The 18217-nt window shown below is 35.6% G+C and overlaps 1 protein-coding gene across 2 annotated transcripts in view; it reads left to right on the top strand.

Moving 5' to 3' along the window:
- RYR2 (ryanodine receptor 2) overlaps positions 1–18217 on the top strand; it is a 391308-nt gene that overhangs the window by 261866 nt on the left and 111225 nt on the right. For both annotated transcript variants that reach the window (XM_032102227.1, XM_032102226.1), the window contains 12 exons: positions 1219–1362; positions 3282–3555; positions 6126–6240; positions 6829–6961; positions 8118–8221; positions 9630–9765; positions 10449–10635; positions 11122–11227; positions 12003–12123; positions 13380–13549; positions 15236–15456; positions 16783–16873. In XM_032102227.1, the coding sequence (XP_031958118.1) occupies positions 1219–1362; positions 3282–3555; positions 6126–6240; positions 6829–6961; positions 8118–8221; positions 9630–9765; positions 10449–10635; positions 11122–11227; positions 12003–12123; positions 13380–13549; positions 15236–15456; positions 16783–16873 (1802 nt within the window). The remainder of the gene's footprint in view (positions 1–1218; positions 1363–3281; positions 3556–6125; positions 6241–6828; positions 6962–8117; positions 8222–9629; positions 9766–10448; positions 10636–11121; positions 11228–12002; positions 12124–13379; positions 13550–15235; positions 15457–16782; positions 16874–18217) is intronic.

Genomic DNA, 18217 nt, shown 5'->3' with positions numbered 1-18217 from the left:
TATATTACTTATTACTTATTGTGAGTAATAGGTATGGGTCAGGATTTTTAATTCCTCTGCAATGTATGCATGAATCAATAAGTTTAAGATAAATGAGCTGATAGGAATCCCTTGAAGTTCAGCACTGGGAAGTATAAAGTCCTGCACCTGGGGAGGAATAACCCCTGCAGCAAGGACAGGCTAGTGACCAAACTAAAAAGCAGCTTTGTAGAAAAGCTGGGCTCTTCAGTACAAGAGAGACATGGGCATACTGGAGTGAGGCCAGGGAGGAGTCATCAAAGATGGTTAAATTCTTGGGCCATCTTTTGTACAAGGAGAGAATGAGAGGACTGGGGTTGTTTAACTTGAAGAGGAAGCTCAAAAGGGGGATGGTATCAATGTATATAAATACCTGTCGGGCAGGGGGTGTTTAGAAGTCTGAGGCAGACTTTCCTCAGAGATGTCTAGTGACACAAATTGAAAATCAGGAAATTCTACTTGTTGGTTACAGTTTGTTACTGTAGGGTGATGGAACGCAAGAACAGGTTGCTCACAGAGGTTGTGGAGTCTCTTCACCTTAGGAGATACTCAAAATTCACTGCACATGGTCCTGGGTAACCTGCTTAGTTGAACTTGTTTTGAGCTGGGAGCCTGAACTCTAAACGCTCATTCCAAACTCAGCTGGTCGGTGATTCTGTGAATTCTCGCATTAATTGTTTTTGCTTTTTTGTAGCTTGTTATAGTAATGTCATGAAAGAGCCCTGTATTAAGAGGGTGGCTTCTTTCTTCTGACTGATCACTGGAAAGTATATTTGTTGTAACACTTATACTTTCACTTCTTTTATATGTTTAACCTAGAAATCTTTACTTGAACCACACTGTATCTCTAGGGACTATATCTACACTTCTGAGCTACATATGTCCAAAACATCAGCATCAGTGTTATTATGGCAAAATGAATACTGGGGGAAATATATTTTGTGTATGCTTTAGGTATAGCACCACACAATTTATACGCTAAATTACTAAGGTTATCTGATCCTTATCTGCACTTTCCTGCTTGGCACATATGCCTGTTCTATACTTGTTCCAAATGCTGCTTAAACATGTTCCATATAAAACTCTCAGAGCAGAACAACAGTTCAGTTCAATTATGTTTGTACACATAAGATTTCTGTAGCTTGCTAAATTTTATTCTTTCACTACTTTGTGCATTTTTTTTTTTTATTTTAATTTCAGGAATTGAACTAGATGAAGATGGAACCTTGGATGGCAACAGTGATTCAACCATTAGGGGTCGCCTCCTATACCTTATGGAAAAAGTTACATATCTGAAGAAGAAACAAGCTGAGAAGACAGTTGATGATGATGATAAGACATCCTGTAAGCAAAATTAAATCAGTTTATTGCAACTTAATTCCAAAAGGCAAAAGAACCAGACCAGGAAGTTCTTCACACGTTTTCAGCCAAAACAAGGTGTATTTTTAGTGAAGTGTCTGTGCACCTTAAAGTTTGTAGCTTTACTAAAAACAGGGACAGATGGATTTATAGGCAGATTTGTTTCCCAGTGGGATGTAGTGGAAAATTTCGTCTACTGGCATTTTTGCCCCATATCCTTGTCGACTCATACATTTTTCAGAATGTATCTTGCTTTTAGTAGAATTAGTGCAGACTTAATAATTGTAGCAAGATCCTGATTTATGAGAACTTCCTCAGCTGCAGCAGCTTCAAATCAGTATTTGCATGAACATTACCATATGAAATAAAACTCTGCAATTAGACTGTAATTAGCAGAAGCCTCCCCACCCAACCTAAAATTCAAGATTTGCTGACTGTAACTGTTGTTCTGTAATTTTTTCTGATACTTTCTGCCTTTCTATCTTGAAAAGAATCACTGCCAGTGGCATCCTAGTTCTGCTGTTGGTGCCAACTGACTATTAAAATTTTATTTATCTTTTTATTTGTCAGTGTTGCTTTTATTTTTATCTATTTTTTCCTTTTTTGTGGTATGTGGCACTTTCAAATGTCCTTATTTTTTATGTGATAATTAGAGGCTAGGCCCGTGCAGAATCTGATGATGAATCTTTTCCTTTTTTTTCTTGTAATAAGCATAAAAGCTCTATAAAACCTGATTTTCTCTCTGTCTTATACTGGTAGAAAGACTTATATTAAAAAACCAGACCCACAGGTAGGTGAAATGCAGTATTGCAGTTATGAAAATAGGAGCAAAATGATTGTCTGCTCCTGGGATTCTTTATTAAAAAAAACCCCCAAAAACCAAAAAACAGAACAAACAAACCCCACCCAAAAAGCTTAGCATTGTGTCCTTTCTTGTTATTATATTCAGTCCTTCTGAAAATATCAGCCCAAACACATTTCATCTTTTTCCTTAATTTAAAAGTGTTTTTATTCTTAAAAAATGAATAAAATGACACTGTGTCAATGGAAACACCTATAGTACGGTGCCTGGACAGCAGCAATGAAATACATTACTTCTACTCTCTTTTCCCCTTTCCCTGTATTAGCACAAATTCTCTTCTTTGTTAAACATTCTCTCTTCTGTGAACTCCTATTTCTCCAGTATCTTCCTGTAAGTACTTCTCTTTTTGTTTATTAGTTTGAGTTAACCTAGAATTATCTGAACTGCGATTATATAGGTTGTTTATATTAACATATCTTTCCCAAACATACATATATCCCAACTAATAAAGATTATCAGTGACACCAGAAAATGCAGGTTTCTTGCTTCATTAGAGACTGAACTGGAAGTATGCAAATGATGATTTGCCATTTATTTGGTTGTAGTGTCTTTAGTTCTTTTGAAGGGCCTTTTTCTTTGGCAAAGGAATAAGTTAAATTATTTTGTTGTATATGTTATAAAACTTTGAGTGGATACAGAGCTTAGACATGTAAATAAATAATATATCATTTACATATACTACCAGTATAATTTTTCAGCCTTACTTCATAATAGGCTAAAAAAGCCCTCAGACCTATATTAATAGAAAAATGTTGAAAGCATACAGAAATAAATCTGGTGAGTTTATGAACATCTAGTATGCCTTCACAATTTTTTGTGTTTTCTTTAATTTTAAATATAGGCTTTTGGTTTTGAGATATTCCTGCTTCTCTTGTGTGGTTTTTATTTTTCTTTGATAGTCTGCTAAAGAAATACTGAGAAAAAGGTGCTTCTTAGGAATTGAATTCATTCCGATTCATGTTGCATAGTGAGTTCTGAGGGATTAGCAGTAGGGAGATGAGCAATTCATGGTAATTTTGTGATTTATTTATTTTCTTCACAGCTACTCTCCAGCAGTTGATTTCAGACACGATGGTGCGCTGGGCCCAGGAGTCAGTGATAGAAGACCCGGAGTTAGTGAGGGCCATGTTTGTATTGCTACATCGCCAGTATGATGGTATTGGTGGCCTGGTTCGAGCCCTACCAAAGACCTACACCATAAATAGCGTGTCTGTGGAAGACACCATCAATCTTCTGGCATCCCTTGGCCAAATCCGTTCCTTGCTTAGTGTCAGAATGGGGAAGGAAGAGGAGAAGCTTATGATTCGTGGATTAGGGTAAATAATGGGAGTGTAACTTCTCTTTATTTACAGACTTTTTTTGTGATTTGCTGTATGGTTATGGCCAAGGTTGTATACGAAGTTTCAATCTGAATATGGATGTAAATGCAGGCACTGCTATCAGTTGTATAGTATCCTCAGTTGTAAGAGAAAGCCTTTGCAGCATTATGTGTATCACTTGGGGGGAGAAGCAGTTGGCTTCTGTAAGATTCTGAGAAAAGTTGAAAACATGTTTGTAATATTTTATGATATCAGAATCTATCTTGTTACTGTATTTTAAGTAGTATGGCTGTAAAGAATCCTGTCAAGAATACTATCCATTTTTTATGAATGCACTGACTATTGGCTCTTGACACATGCAATTTCCGTTAGCAGTCAGCTAATGGAGTTGTGCCTACCCAAGTCTGTACATATGCCATCTTTTTTATTGCACTAAATATAGATGGTAAGTTTGAGCTATGAAGTAGTTCACACAGTGTTATTCATCCTAATTATATGATTAATAGTACTGAAGTATAGGCTAATAAAAAGCTCAGATGGAGAAAACAGTAAAGCAAACATGATAGCCTCTAGCAGGAAAGAGGCTGGTTTTTTTCTCTGACGTTTTTCAAAGAGATGTCTTTTGATATTAAGCATCAGCTGTGATCTATTGGAAATTTCCAGTCAGCAAGAGCAATGAGAACCAAAGACAGCATTATATAAAGAATGCCAGGAATGCAAGCAGAAGCAAAGCTTTTGTTGTGTGAAATACTTACACCTACTTCTTAGGTTGCCAGCAGATCTCATCAATGTTTCATGGTTGTTGCAATCTTTGGTGTACTCATGCTAAGGCTTTGGCAAAAGGGAGGGTCTGGCATCTGTCAAGAGACACAAAGTACTGGCATTTCCAAATCTACCTTTTTATACAAATGGAAAATGTTTCATTTCACTTCAGTTTATGAAGTCTAAAATGGGTGAGTGATTACTAGACTTGGTTTTCATGTCATGTTCTGTGTTTAGTTCTTACACATTTTTTTTCCTCAGCATTTTCTATTGTGAATTAAGAACCAAGATTTTCTGAATCTATTTAATGTTAGCAGTGTTTTTGCTGCTATGTAAAGCCTGGTGTAAGTTAAGCCAGTGTTCTTACTACCTCTTCCTGTCACCTTTATGGTAGTCTCTATATAAGTCTCTATAAGTTTAGCTTGTAGGTTATACAGCTATGCTATTTGTACCTTCTATAGGCTAACCTGAGCTCAAACACCTATTCAGAAAAGCCAGTTTTTTTGCTGTGAGTGGTATTCCTTTCTTTCAGCTGAGAAATGGAAGTGTTACTCATTGCTGCTTTAAAACTCACTTTCCTCAGAAATGCTGTTAAGATTTTTTTTCCCTAAGGGAGACATTTTATAGTACAGTTCACAGTTAAACAGAACACTGAAAGTAGATGTAATTTGCAAAGTAGGGCAATGTTGCTAGCCAGCCCTTCAGGTAACATTCTGACTTTCTGTACTGCTTTCTGTAAAAGAAAGCTGCTGCAGACAAAAAGAGTTTAGAATGTCTTGGAAGATTGATAGCATTGAGGTCTTTTTCCAAGCATGAAGCATTAGTGCCAAAAGATGAGACTGCCTTTGGAGGCAGGGCCTATCATCCCTGATATGAAGTTTAGGTTTTAGGAGCAAAGTTACTGGGAGTCAAAAACTCTGATACTGTCAAATACTCTTCTTCACATCTCTTCTTTTAAAAGGTTGAATTTTCCTTGCCTGAGTGTAGGAGTTTTAGGTCAGGAAAAAAAAACACTGTTTAAAATGTACACTGAAATTTGCACAGTTGCCAACAGTATTTTCTGTAGTGACCTGCTAATCCTTTTCTCCCATGACCTAATTGCCTTCACAGTTATTTATGGGTTGTATTTGATTTCAAGACTAATTATAGTTTTTAGAAATTTAATTACTTTTTAAACCAGACATTTTTATTCGGTATATGATGTCAAAGAAAATATTGACATTATGATCTTAAGGACTGATTTTAAATATGAAAATCTGTTCTGATGAAATATGTAGAAGAGAAGAGTTCTGTTGAACAGTAACTCGTGAATAATATTTGTGGAGCTTCTAGTTTTGATGCTTAGAAAATAGCTGGATATCTCTTTCCCCTAGGATTTTTTTATTGGTTTTCATGGCAGATAGCAAATGTCTCAAGGTCTTAATAATCTAAAAAGGAACTTGTGTCAAAAAATATTGCGTAATTGAATTTAAAATTTAAAATAATATAGCAGTTTTGATGATGCTCTTGTCAGAACATAATGTTAGATCTGAATGGAATTTCTAATGAAAATAGAAGAGTCTCCTAATCCAGTGTAATCAAGGGGTAATTAGTGCAGTAACTATAATATGGAAAAAGAAAGGCCATGTTCCTCCACAATGTGCATAGAAAAATAGACAGGAGAGATTGAAACTCAATGGAAAAAGTCCCTGAGGTAGTTTTTTACTTCAGGAGGTGGTGAAGAATTGCACAGTAAATTAGCTTTGCAAATTACATAATAGGTAAACTACTGGTCCATAACATTTTTTTATTTCCTTTTCCTGTAGAGACATCATGAATAATAAAGTATTTTACCAACATCCAAATCTCATGAGAGCTTTAGGTATGCATGAGACTGTCATGGAAGTGATGGTAAATGTGCTTGGTGGAGGAGAATCCAAGGTAAAGCAATTCACTGTTAGAAGGAAGAAAGTTTAGAATAGAACTGTTCAAAGCTTTTTCCTATAAGGCACTGAGCTGTCACTGGGGATACTGGGATCACAATCTCTTACTAATTTCCATTAACATAATAGTTGATTAAGTTTTTTAGAAGAATCTGTCCTTCCATTCCAGAGGAGGGTATTATTAACATTGTAATTTCAGATGCTTTAAAGAAAAAACTGTAGCACTTTCTATACTTATTATGTTTTAAAGGGGAGATCTTTTTATTAACTAATTAAAAAAACAATTCAGTATTAGTCTATGAAACTGAGTACTCACTTTCTTTCATGTTTGAATCTAGAATCTGTGGGTGATCTCAGCTTCAGTTTTTAAAGCTTACGCCTTGATCTTTGAGGCTTAAGGTGTTACTAGCTACCTGAGCAAGTCCTGATGATTCCAGTGAGAAACCTATGCAGTTAACTTTCCTGAGGGGCAAGGAGTACAACACCTACATATTAGTATGTTAAAAGGCTTTACGTAAATGATCCTGTGCATGTTATATGTCTGTCTTAGAGTTTGAACTTGACTCTGTTTTTATTTGCTTCTTAGGAAATCGCATTCCCAAAGATGGTGGCAAACTGCTGTCGTTTTCTATGTTATTTTTGCCGCATCAGCAGGCAGAATCAAAAAGCTATGTTTGATCATCTTAGCTATTTATTGGAAAACAGCAGTGTTGGCCTTGGTAAGTATTAAAACAAAATTTAAAATTTCCTGCTGATTTATATATGAAACCACCAGTATTTTTCTGCATCCCTCTGTTTACTCACTCTGTATTCAAGTTTCTACTTTTTCCGGTGCAAAATATCTTCATTAACTGTATTTCTGACTCCAAACAACTCCCCTGACAGTAGCATTAAGTTGAGCTAATTTAGTACACTTTGTAGTATATGCCTGAACATTCAGAGAGACTTAGTGGTTAGTGGCTCATTTTGAGGAACAGAATATATTCCTGTTTTGACAAAGAGAATCATTAATATGTTTTGGCAGCATTTCATTAAGGCTTACCTCTCACTGCTGAAGCATGCATCCCTACACTCTTTTATGTGTACTGGTCAATATACACCTATGGCAGTGGGAGAACTACATAACTCATTTCCTTGATTAGATGCATGGTTAGATGCCCAGAAATGAACCTTGAAACTTTTTTAACATGTTTGCTTTCCTTTTCTTGGCTGAAATGTTGTAGAGGGAATACATTTATCCTCATTTTAGTACTTGAAATTGACAATATATAAGTATTTAGGAACCACCATGATATTTTTTTTAATGATCACAAATGTGTTAATGTAAAGGCATAGGACAGAAGCATAAACTCAAAATGTTTTTGAAGAGGAAGTGCCCAAATCAAATGTATTTGGAGTGTCACTATGAAAACCTTAGATTTTTCTAATGCTATATTTACCGCCATTTTTGAAAGAAATACACACCTTACAATCTTATGTTTTAAAGCTTAAAGATATTTTCTATTTCAATGGATTTTGGTGGCATGTCTGTGTATTAGACATAAAATCTTTACTGCACTTTCCTCAAAACAAAGTTGTGTCAATTAGGAAAATTAGAATGCAATCTTAAAACAAAGTATATGATGAGAACAGGCATGTATAAGACAAGTTGTTTCTAGCTTGAACATTTATATTGTATTTTCATTTCATATCAGTATCAAATTTCATTCAAGTGCATGATGATATTTTAAACTGAGAAGTATAAATTATGTATTTATAATCATGTGCTAACTAATGACAAAATGCTGCCTCTTATTAAGAAAAATGGTAACGCATTTCCTGAGAATTTGTTGAGTTTTATTAAATTGCTGTTAAATCTAAATGTTATTTTAACAGCCTCTCCCTCTATGCGAGGATCAACTCCTTTAGATGTTGCTGCAGCGTCTGTAATGGATAACAATGAACTTGCTCTGGCTTTAAGGGAGCCTGATCTGGAGAAGGTTGGTAGCTTCTTCATCAAATTTTTTTTCTTCCCCTGTAGAGAGGAGAAGATACCTGTTTCTTGGAGTAAGCAAAATCCAAGACTATATGGCAGTTTCTGGTACTTTTCAGGGGAAGACTGAGAATCTGGTTGTTTGTTCTTTCTGCTGGTCTGAAAAATTGAACTGAGGTTGTGGTGATTACACATACAGTTGTAGCCAAAAGGAATAGCTTCAAGGGCAGCTCTTAATTTTGCAGTAGTGGAGTCCATACCCAACAGAACTTTGTTGCTAAAATCTTTCTTTGTTGTTCTTTTGAATGGTGACATGCAATGGTGACATAATACAGTAGGGGTTACTAGGAGCTTTGTGCCAACTTGTTACAACATATGACAAATCTTCATAGAGATATCTGCCTATATCTGTTATATTTTCCCCTTAACATTTAAACCTGTTTCAGAAAAGTTTGACAAAATTTGGATTAATTACACTAAAGAATAAAATACAATAAAGAATAAAAAAGAGAACCTGTAACAATTGTGTAGTATATGTAAATTGTTGCTGCAAGAAGGAATAGAATAATAGTTACTCTGTCAGTAGTGGATAAAAAAAGCAGGTTAAGAAATGGAAAGACAGATTCAAGGTAGTCATTAAAAACTCTTTCTTAAGAAAAGCAAGACAGAGGAATTGCAGTATCCAATTTGTTTTTGAAGACCTCAGATTCTGGAGATGATTTAATCTTCATAGGAAGACATCTGTCAGGAGTAATATAAGTGCAGATGTTCCTTTATTGGAATAGGAAGATGGACCATGTGTGTTTAAAAGGATATTTTCAGTCTTACCGTTCTTATAAGTGCTCGGCAAGAAGAAGCCATCCAGACTGGCTCAAGGCTATGCTTACAGTTCTTACAGGTCAGAAAGGAAAGGGCCAACTAAAAATTACTACTGAGCCTATAGTTCTGAATTACAGGGAGCATTACTGCTGTGTGTTTGAAAAAGAAAGGGGAAAAAAAAATCAAGTGAAAATGAATGGTTAAAATAAAAGAGTAGACCTTTTATTCTTTATAAAAGAAAAGATATGTTTTTGATTATGGATGGTGTGTAGTTGGGGAATATTGCAAAATTGAATAATTTGTAACGCTCAAAGTTACAAGAGAAATGAGAGAACAAATTGCAAAGCATAATTCTAGAGAGATAAATGATGGAATTGAGAAAAGTAGGTCTTGCAGTTCATGGCAGGAGTAGGAGAAGACTGGAAAAGTGAACTAAGAAAGAGAGTGCGCTTCTGATTTGCCCAAAGCATGATATGGTTTTGTCAGGGATAAGAGATTGCGGACACCATATCCTGACAACGTAAAGGATGCTTCCCTTTGAAGATGCACTTTTCTTTTTCACAATTATTATCTTTTTTATCTTACCTTGCTTTTAGGTGGTTCGCTACTTGGCTGGATGTGGATTGCAGAGTTGTCCTCTGTTGATTTGTAAGGGCTACCCGGACATCGGATGGAATCCAGTTGAAGGAGAACGATATTTGGATTTTCTTCGTTTTGCTGTTTTTTGCAATGGTAGAGTAGAAGCCTAAACATTTTATAAATTCCTCTAATATCCAAATAAGTTTGTAATTTTAAATAGTAATACAAGCCAACTTGATAAGTTACTGTAAATTAAAAGAACTTGCAGAAAGAGTAGAATTGTTTAAGACACATTAACTTATATGACTTGTGAAATGGGCATCTAGGGTCCTGTGAACCTGTGCCCCATTTTTTGGATCCAGCTTTAGGTTTTGAAATGCCCACAATCTCCTTTGGAAGTAGAGCAGAGAGTCCTAAATCATTTTGTGATAAATTCAGGCTAGATACAGAGCCAAACCCCTATCGGTTCATGAAGATTTAGATAGTCCAGTTTGAGTGTTCAACAATTATACTGGTCCCCTCATTAACCCTTGCACTTGACTGAATCTTTTCCAAAATTCAGTAGTTTCAGTGATGCTTTAAACATCCTTTACTACATAGTTAAGTCCTTGGCTTTATTTAATTTTGAATTAAAACACGTTTTATTTTATACACGTTTTTTATTTTAGTGCAGTAATAGAGGTGCATGTGTGTTTATGTAACTTTGTTGTGATATTTAAAGAGTTTTGTAGTTAAAAGTTTCTATGCATTCTGTTCTTTTGTGTCCCTTTTTCTGATTATATTTCAGAACTCTTTTCGATATAATCTTATATCTTGATATTTGTTCTGTGTGGTAGGAGAGAGTGTGGAGGAGAATGCTAATGTTGTAGTCAGACTGCTTATTCGCCGACCTGAGTGTTTTGGTCCAGCTCTAAGAGGAGAAGGAGGCAATGGGTTGCTTGCTGCCATGGAGGAGGCAATACAAATATCAGAAGATCCAACAAGAGATGGACCTTCCCCAAGTAATGGATCTAGTAAAACCCTGTAGGTGCAGTAGAATTGCTTACATTGCCATAATAGTTGTTTATTTGTTTTGTAATCTTAGATGTGAAATGACCTTTTTGTTTTAACACAGGAATTACCAGTTGATTCTTCCTTGGATTCTGTGTAGGGCAGAGATTTATCTTTTGCTAAACAGTGCTTCCTCTGCACTGTTAATTTAAGTAACTCTCTCTAAATGTTAAGACATCTCTAGAATTCTGTTTGTTCTTTTTCATTCCATTAAGAGTCAGTCCACTGATGCAAAAATTCACAGCTAAGTGGTACTAATGGTTACAATGGAGATGTTGCTACTATCTTTTAGGGAACAAAATACATTCTGTCTTAGTCTGCCGTAAGTTCATTTGTTAACAGAAGCCACTCTCTGTAAGCTATTACACATATGAGCAGAATTTCTTTATTTATTAGTATTTTTAAAAATTTTCTTTTTTTTTTAATCTTTTATTTGTTGTAACATTTAACTAACTACAGTGAAATAGAAGAACAAGAAGATGACACTATTCACATGGGAAATGCAATCATGACCTTTTATGCTGCCTTGATTGATCTCTTAGGACGTTGTGCCCCTGAAATGCATGTAAGTTTTATGTCTTCATGCACTGGAAAGCAAAGGCATAGTTGTTTTACTGCTCACTGGTTTGCTGTTCATTTTTTTCTCAGTATGGTGTTATCAGGTATTAAAGCAGTGGTATGGCTACATAGTATCTTGGTGGACAGGATGCGTTCTACTGATTGGCAAGGGAAAAAAATATATTCAGAAGCTGGTTTTTTAAAGGAATTATTCCCTTGCTTTTTGGTGTTGTTTTTTTTTTTTTTTTTTTTTGGTTTGACTGTCCATTGTGACAACCAAATTCCTCAAATGTCTCTATTTGTTGTGATGATGTACAGTGATTTATTTTTTATAAACTACAGTTTTACTCTTCATATACTTACTTTAAACAGACTTTTAATGTTATATATAAATTTTTTATATTATATATATAAAAATATATATATATTACAAGGCATTCTTTTAAAATGTAGGGGTAAGCATTATACTTGGACGTATACACCAATATCTCAGAATCTTTATTCACACCAACAAACCTTCTCAAAGGTAAATTGTCACTATTTCAGGCATTAGATACAAAGAATTAGAAACACTATAAAAACTTTTCCATGAGCTTAGTCTTGTTTAATAAGCAAACATGTAGATTTTTAGACTTTGTGCATCTGCATCCAAACTACAGCAAATCGATGCAGACTGCATGAAATTTACATTGTTAATTATCATGCAATGTTGGGAGTAGTTATTCTTTTGTATAGAAGATAAAAAGATGATCTTGCTAAATTTTTATTTCTCTTTTTATCAGCTAATTCATGCTGGTAAAGGGGAAGCCATTAGAATCAGATCAATTCTACGGTCTTTGATTCCACTCGAAGATTTGGTGGGAGTAATCAGTATTGCTTTCCACATGCCAACCATAGCGAAGGGTAAGATTGTTCTACATTTTTTCTCCCATCCTAGTCTTATGATTTGCAATTTATTGACATATTGACACCCATGCTTTTTTCAGCATTTAAAAATATTACAGAAATTCAACTATTTATTATACGAATTAAAAGACAGATCGTGTGTACCTCATACATGTTTCAAAAATCTTTATGCATGCTGTAGTCAACAATTCTGTGTACCCTTAAATTACTGATGTAAATCCTGTTAAATTGAATTATGAAAATCTATTATAACTTTAAAAAGAAATTTTAAAATGCATGCTTTCTGGTTTTAGAACTATTTTAAAATATTGCAGCCTCATTTCTCAATAAAATAATCCTTAGCTTTTGCTGTTCTAACCCTGTCAATTGTTTCTAGCAGACCTTACTAAGACACCAGAGTTGTTCTCCAGCAACTATGCTGAAGAGATAGATGTGACATACATAGGCGAATGCATTTCTTTGTGTTTTCTGCCTATATAAAATTGATTGCAATATGGGAGCTCTGTGAGCACCTATATAAAAGGGAAAGGGATTACATCTGCTTTTAGTGTGTCTGGAGGGAAAACATTATATATGCTACCTGGATTGTTTAGAGACTCACAGCACAAGATTTTCCAATAGGTTGCAGTTGAAGAGATAAGATCAACCATTACTTATTTATGATCCAAATATGGATAGACCTATAGGTGAGATCTCAGTAGCAGACTACAGCTCATACACGCAGAAGTGTTTATTTACTTTCCGAAATGAAAGTATCAAGATTTTAAAATATTTCAATGAATTCCTTTCAGATATTTTGAAAGTTTTGACATATATATGACTTGTTAGCACATTCTTAATTCTTTGTCATACATTAAAGATATGCTCACCAATGCTGCATTTCCAGGATCTCTGATGTAGAGTTCTTGTAATTTTTACTTTCCATCTGCTTCTGCTGAGAAGTAGGTAGTTATGTAGGTTAATTACTATGCTTTAGGTACTTAGCATATTAGAATATCAACTGTTAAGAATCCCTTAATATACAAAGTGTGAACAGAAAACTATGCAGGGACTTTGAGGTCACTATGGGTAGAATTTATCTTATGCTTTTTTTTTCATTTAATTACAAATACGTTGCCTTTGCGTAACAAAACTGTGGGGAAGATGCCTAGGTATTAACAGAGACTCGAAAGCTCTGATAAGTAGCAGCATGACTGCCTAGTCTGCTGGTGGAGGAGGATCCCTGTCACTGAAGTTTTATTTCTTCCTTTTAGATGGTACTGTGGTGGAACCTGACATGTCTGCGGGGTTTTGCCCAGATCACAAGGCAGCCATGGTTTTGTTCCTTGACAGGGTCTATGGAATTGAGGACCAGGATTTTCTTCTACACCTTCTTGAAGTTGGCTTTCTGCCAGACCTTCGTGCTGCTGCCTCATTAGATACGGTAAGGGTTTCAGTCTGGTTTTTTTTGGTTTTGTTATCTTATTGAGCACTACAACATTTTTCATCCCTTGAAAAAGCACTTTTTATGTCTTCACATCTTCTGCCTTTCTCAAATGCTGTCTGAACTGTGTGTTGCTTCTGAGCTTTGATAATACTTGAAGATGCATTGTCCAGTGTAATGCTCACTTTTTAAGAACTTGCACTGATACCCATATCCATAAAAGATGCAGTGCCTTTCCCCAGGAGACTTTCTGAGCTTGTGCTATGGAATAAAAATCAGATGACCTGCCAATGAAGCATGTGACTGGGAGCTACGTTCCTGAAATAGACAGAAAGTGTTCATCTCTGTGCATTTGTTAGGGACACCTCCACTGTTATTTAGAAAATGACTACATTTCTATTTTAGTTCTACCTCAATGTTGCTGCCTTTTTTTTTTCTTTCCCTGTGAGTCTTATTTCCATCTAATTTCTTTTAGCTGTCTTGATCCAGAAAGCTTAGATTTAGAGAGCTATTATGAGGGCTAAGACATTGAATTTGGTTTTCCTATTTGACCTCTTATGTCAACATTTATTTCTGGAAATAATGGTGTTGTTATTTAGGATCATAGAATAAATAATACAGTTGTTAAGGTCAGAAAAGACTTCTAAGATTATGAAATCCATCTGTCAACCTAGCACCACCACCTTGTTCAGCAGTAAACCAGATCCTCAAGTGTCATATCCACTTTTTTGAATATATTTATTTTTTTGAACACTTCCAAAATTATGACTCCACTACTTACCTGAGCAGCGTGTTCCAATGCATGAAAACCCTTTCCAAGAAAGGAAATTCTTCCAAGGAAGAATTTTTTCCTCATATCTAATCTAAACCTCCCCTTGTGCAATTTGAGGCCATTTCCTCCTGTTCTGTTTCGTTACTTGGGAGAAGAGACTGACACACCACTACAATTTCCTTTCAGGCAGTTGTAAAGAGTGATAAGGTCTCCTCTGAGCCTCCTTTTCTCCACGCTAAACAGCCCCAGCTCCCCCAGCTATTCCTCATAGGACTTGTACTCCAAACCCTTCACCAGCTCTGTTGCCCTTCTCTGAACACACTCCAGCACCTTGATGTCCTTCTTGTAGTGAGGGACCCAAAACTGGAGATTGGAGGTGCAGCCTCACCAGTGCTGAGTACAGGGGAATGGTCACTGTCCTGCTGGCCACTCTGTTGCTGATACAAGGCAGGATGCCATCAATCTTCTTGGCCGCCTGGACACAAGTTCATGTGCAGCTGTTGACCAATACCCCAAGGTCCTTTTCTGCCAGATATTTAAGAAAGAGCAGGTGCGGATTTTTAACTCACGTCAACTTGGCCTTGTTCATAGCAAAAAGATACTGACTTTTATTACCTGATTTTGGAGTGTTCTGTTTAGCAACTATGACATTCTTCAATATAATCTTGAAAAGTGTTTTGTTTTGTAATGACTGCATTTACTGTTTTTGTTCACTAAAAACAAAACAAAAGCCATCTATAGACTTTAAAAGCAGGAGAACAAGCTAGGCATCTAGCTCCAGTAGGTATCGTATCCTCATTTCCATGTTTCTGGAAATTTCCCCCTTTATAATTGCAAAACAAAATCAACAATTACTTTTAATTTGTAACAACACTGATGAAACAAGTGTAATTTCTGTCCTATTTAATTTATAGGCTGCTTTAAGTGCTACGGATATGGCTTTGGCTCTGAATCGATACCTTTGCACAGCAGTCTTGCCTCTCTTGACCAGATGTGCCCCTCTGTTTGCTGGCACGGAGCACCATGCTTCCCTCATCGATTCCTTATTACACACTGTGTACAGACTCTCAAAGGGATGCTCTCTTACCAAAGCTCAGCGAGATTCTATTGAAGAGTGTTTGCTGTCTATCTGTGGGTAAGAAAATACTCCTGCCTGTACAGGAGTGCTAAGTGATAAAGTAATCAGTTATATTTATAATACAGGAATGCAGAACTATGCCACCAGTAACATAATTAAATATTTTTTTTCCTCATCAGATGATTATGATAGTTTTTAAGATACTGTATTCAATTGCAGCTTTCTTAATCACCAGTTATTCCTCAGTTCTCGTTCATTCAGTTATTCTGCTATCACCAAATCTTTTAAATTAAAACCTTGATGATTAACTAAGAGTATGCAACTCTGGAGTTGTAGAGTTATACAGACACTGAATTGCCATTTAAATACTTTTAGCTGGACAGATTTGTGGTTGATATTCAGTAATTTATACAATTCTATGTAGAGGTTTATTTATGGTGTGTTCCATTTGAAATCCTAATCAATGACTAGTATTGTTATGTCTCTTTACTGAACAGCTATGGGACAGATTTTGTCTGTGTGTCTGCATGGTCAAAACCAGTTGGTTATTATCCAGTTTTTTATAAATCTACAGGCTCAATTATGATAAGCTGACTACACAAATAGGAATTCAAGTTCTAATTAAAGCTAACATTTACGCTTTCAGTTCACCAGAGCATTTGGTTTGGGGTTTTTTTTTTAATATTTCAACATGACTTTTTTTTTCTTTGTACAATGTGGAAATGTGCACAGAAATGACAGACAATTATATTATAATACTGTAAAAATATATGTAAAAAATATATCGTGTTTGATGATACTTGATATCAGAAAATTTTGATATTTGATATATTTGACATATTTGACCAGTTTATATATATATTACATTGCTAAGAACCAGATTGACCAGATTTTACTATTTATCTGGAAAGCTTTAATGTCCATGCCATTCTAACATTCATACTATAACAATTTCTTCTGTCCTTCCAGTTGGTGACCGCTGCTGTGTCTTGTTTAGCACATCAAAAGAGATAGTGCTCTTATGTCTTCATTAGTTTCTAAGATATTTTAAGAGCCATTGAGATACATTACAAGAAATTAACATTATATCCTTTTTTCATGGGCATGGTGATCCCAGTACACATTACCAAAGTTCAGTTCTTTTTTTCGTGCTTTTCTCCGTCTGTAGATAAGATACTTTCTTGGCTTCTTTGAAGCATTTGGTTTGTATCTTGTTCAGAATAGTTTCTTTGGTATACACTGTGACACAAGTAAAATCTTACTATTTAATGAATTTGAAGAATTTTAATGGCATAGAACTGATATGTTGCTTTAATATATTTATCAGTTATTTACATAAAAATGTGCTGGTACACCCTTTTGAAATGGTTTGTCTGCTTTTAGGCAGTTGAGGCCTTCCATGATGCAGCATTTGCTGAGGAGATTAGTATTTGATGTACCCCTGTTAAATGAACATGCAAAGATGCCTCTCAAGGTAAAAATAAATATTAGTATTCAACAGCATTCTTTATAACGGAATGCAACAGAAAATAGTTGCATTGAGAAGATTCTCTGTAACCTTTCTTATGTTATTTCCACTCTGCAGTACTCTAAGACCATAGATTTAAGGATAAATTGTTGCTTTGGGAGAAATTCAGTTTAATTTCCATCCATCCATATGGAATTATGAAGTCTGGGTCTAATGTTTGCTTCTCCTTTAATTATTTCCTGTTTGTTTCAGTTCTTTTCTGAAAACAGAACAGAAAAAACCTTAGGGGCAGGGGGCAGAATCCAGTGCACAAAACATACCAGTTTACAGTCTGTATGTACCCTTACTTTTGTCCTCTGCATTGGTTTTCCTTGCTCTTGGAAAAAGGACTCTTTCTGTTGGTGCCCGGAAATCTGTTAAACAATTATGTTTAGTGGTAATGTTCCATTTTGTTTTCAGCTCCCAAAAGTTTAGCTGTATCTTTTTATTTGGATTACTAATGCACAAGAAAAAGGAGGGGTTTTTCCTTTCTGGGATGACATGTTCCTTAAAGATTCCTCAGATATCATCATCAGTTTTAATAAACATTTGGTTCCACACGTTACATACTGTTTTTCAGCAGTCCTTTTTAATGCTTTCCCACCACAGCTTTGAATGAGATATTTAATATTTTCTTATTTAATGTATTTTTGTGCTTTAAGAGCACATCAGGACCTCTGATGTAAGAAGAGGAATTTAAATTGTTGGTCTCAAAGCCAGGGCCTGCTGCTGAAGTCCTGCCGAGGATTTCAGAATTTGGTTATGCCCCCCCAGAAATCCTCAATCAAACTAAAGATTCTGGAGCAGCCATTCTTCTGTGTCTATGTGTGAGAAGAATAGTCAATAATTTAGTATACTGCCCTGAAGGGGACCCTTATAATGCATTATGGCATTTTATGTGCTGCTAAAACCAAGTAGTAACTTGGCACTTCCGAAGTACCATAGTGCTTCAGGGTTTGTTTTTGGGGGCGGGAGGGGAAGAAACAAGCCCTGCTCCTTGACATCTGTTCATCTAAAAGAACAGGTTATATGATACTGAGGCTCATGACTGCAGTGAGCGTCCGTCGTTGCTGAACTGGACATTAAGGAAATAATAATTGGATCCTTTTGGCTAGTCAGGCTTTGCGAGAATACAGATGTAAAGAGAACCATGCTGTTAGCATGGGCAAAGGATTTTGTCCATTGACACCTAAAAGACTAATAGAATCTTCTGAGGAAATTGAACTCTATCTGGAGATAGACCTATAACTTTTAAAAGGTTTCAGTGACAGTAAACTGATTTCCAGTGATTTAACATGGGACTCCTACCCA

Source organism: Corvus moneduloides, chromosome 3 (genome assembly GCF_009650955.1).
Source record: "Corvus moneduloides isolate bCorMon1 chromosome 3, bCorMon1.pri, whole genome shotgun sequence".
NCBI classification, from domain to species: domain Eukaryota; kingdom Metazoa; phylum Chordata; class Aves; order Passeriformes; family Corvidae; genus Corvus; species Corvus moneduloides.
Note: the sequence above shows the minus strand (reverse complement) of the source record. Positions and strands in the feature narration are given on the sequence as shown.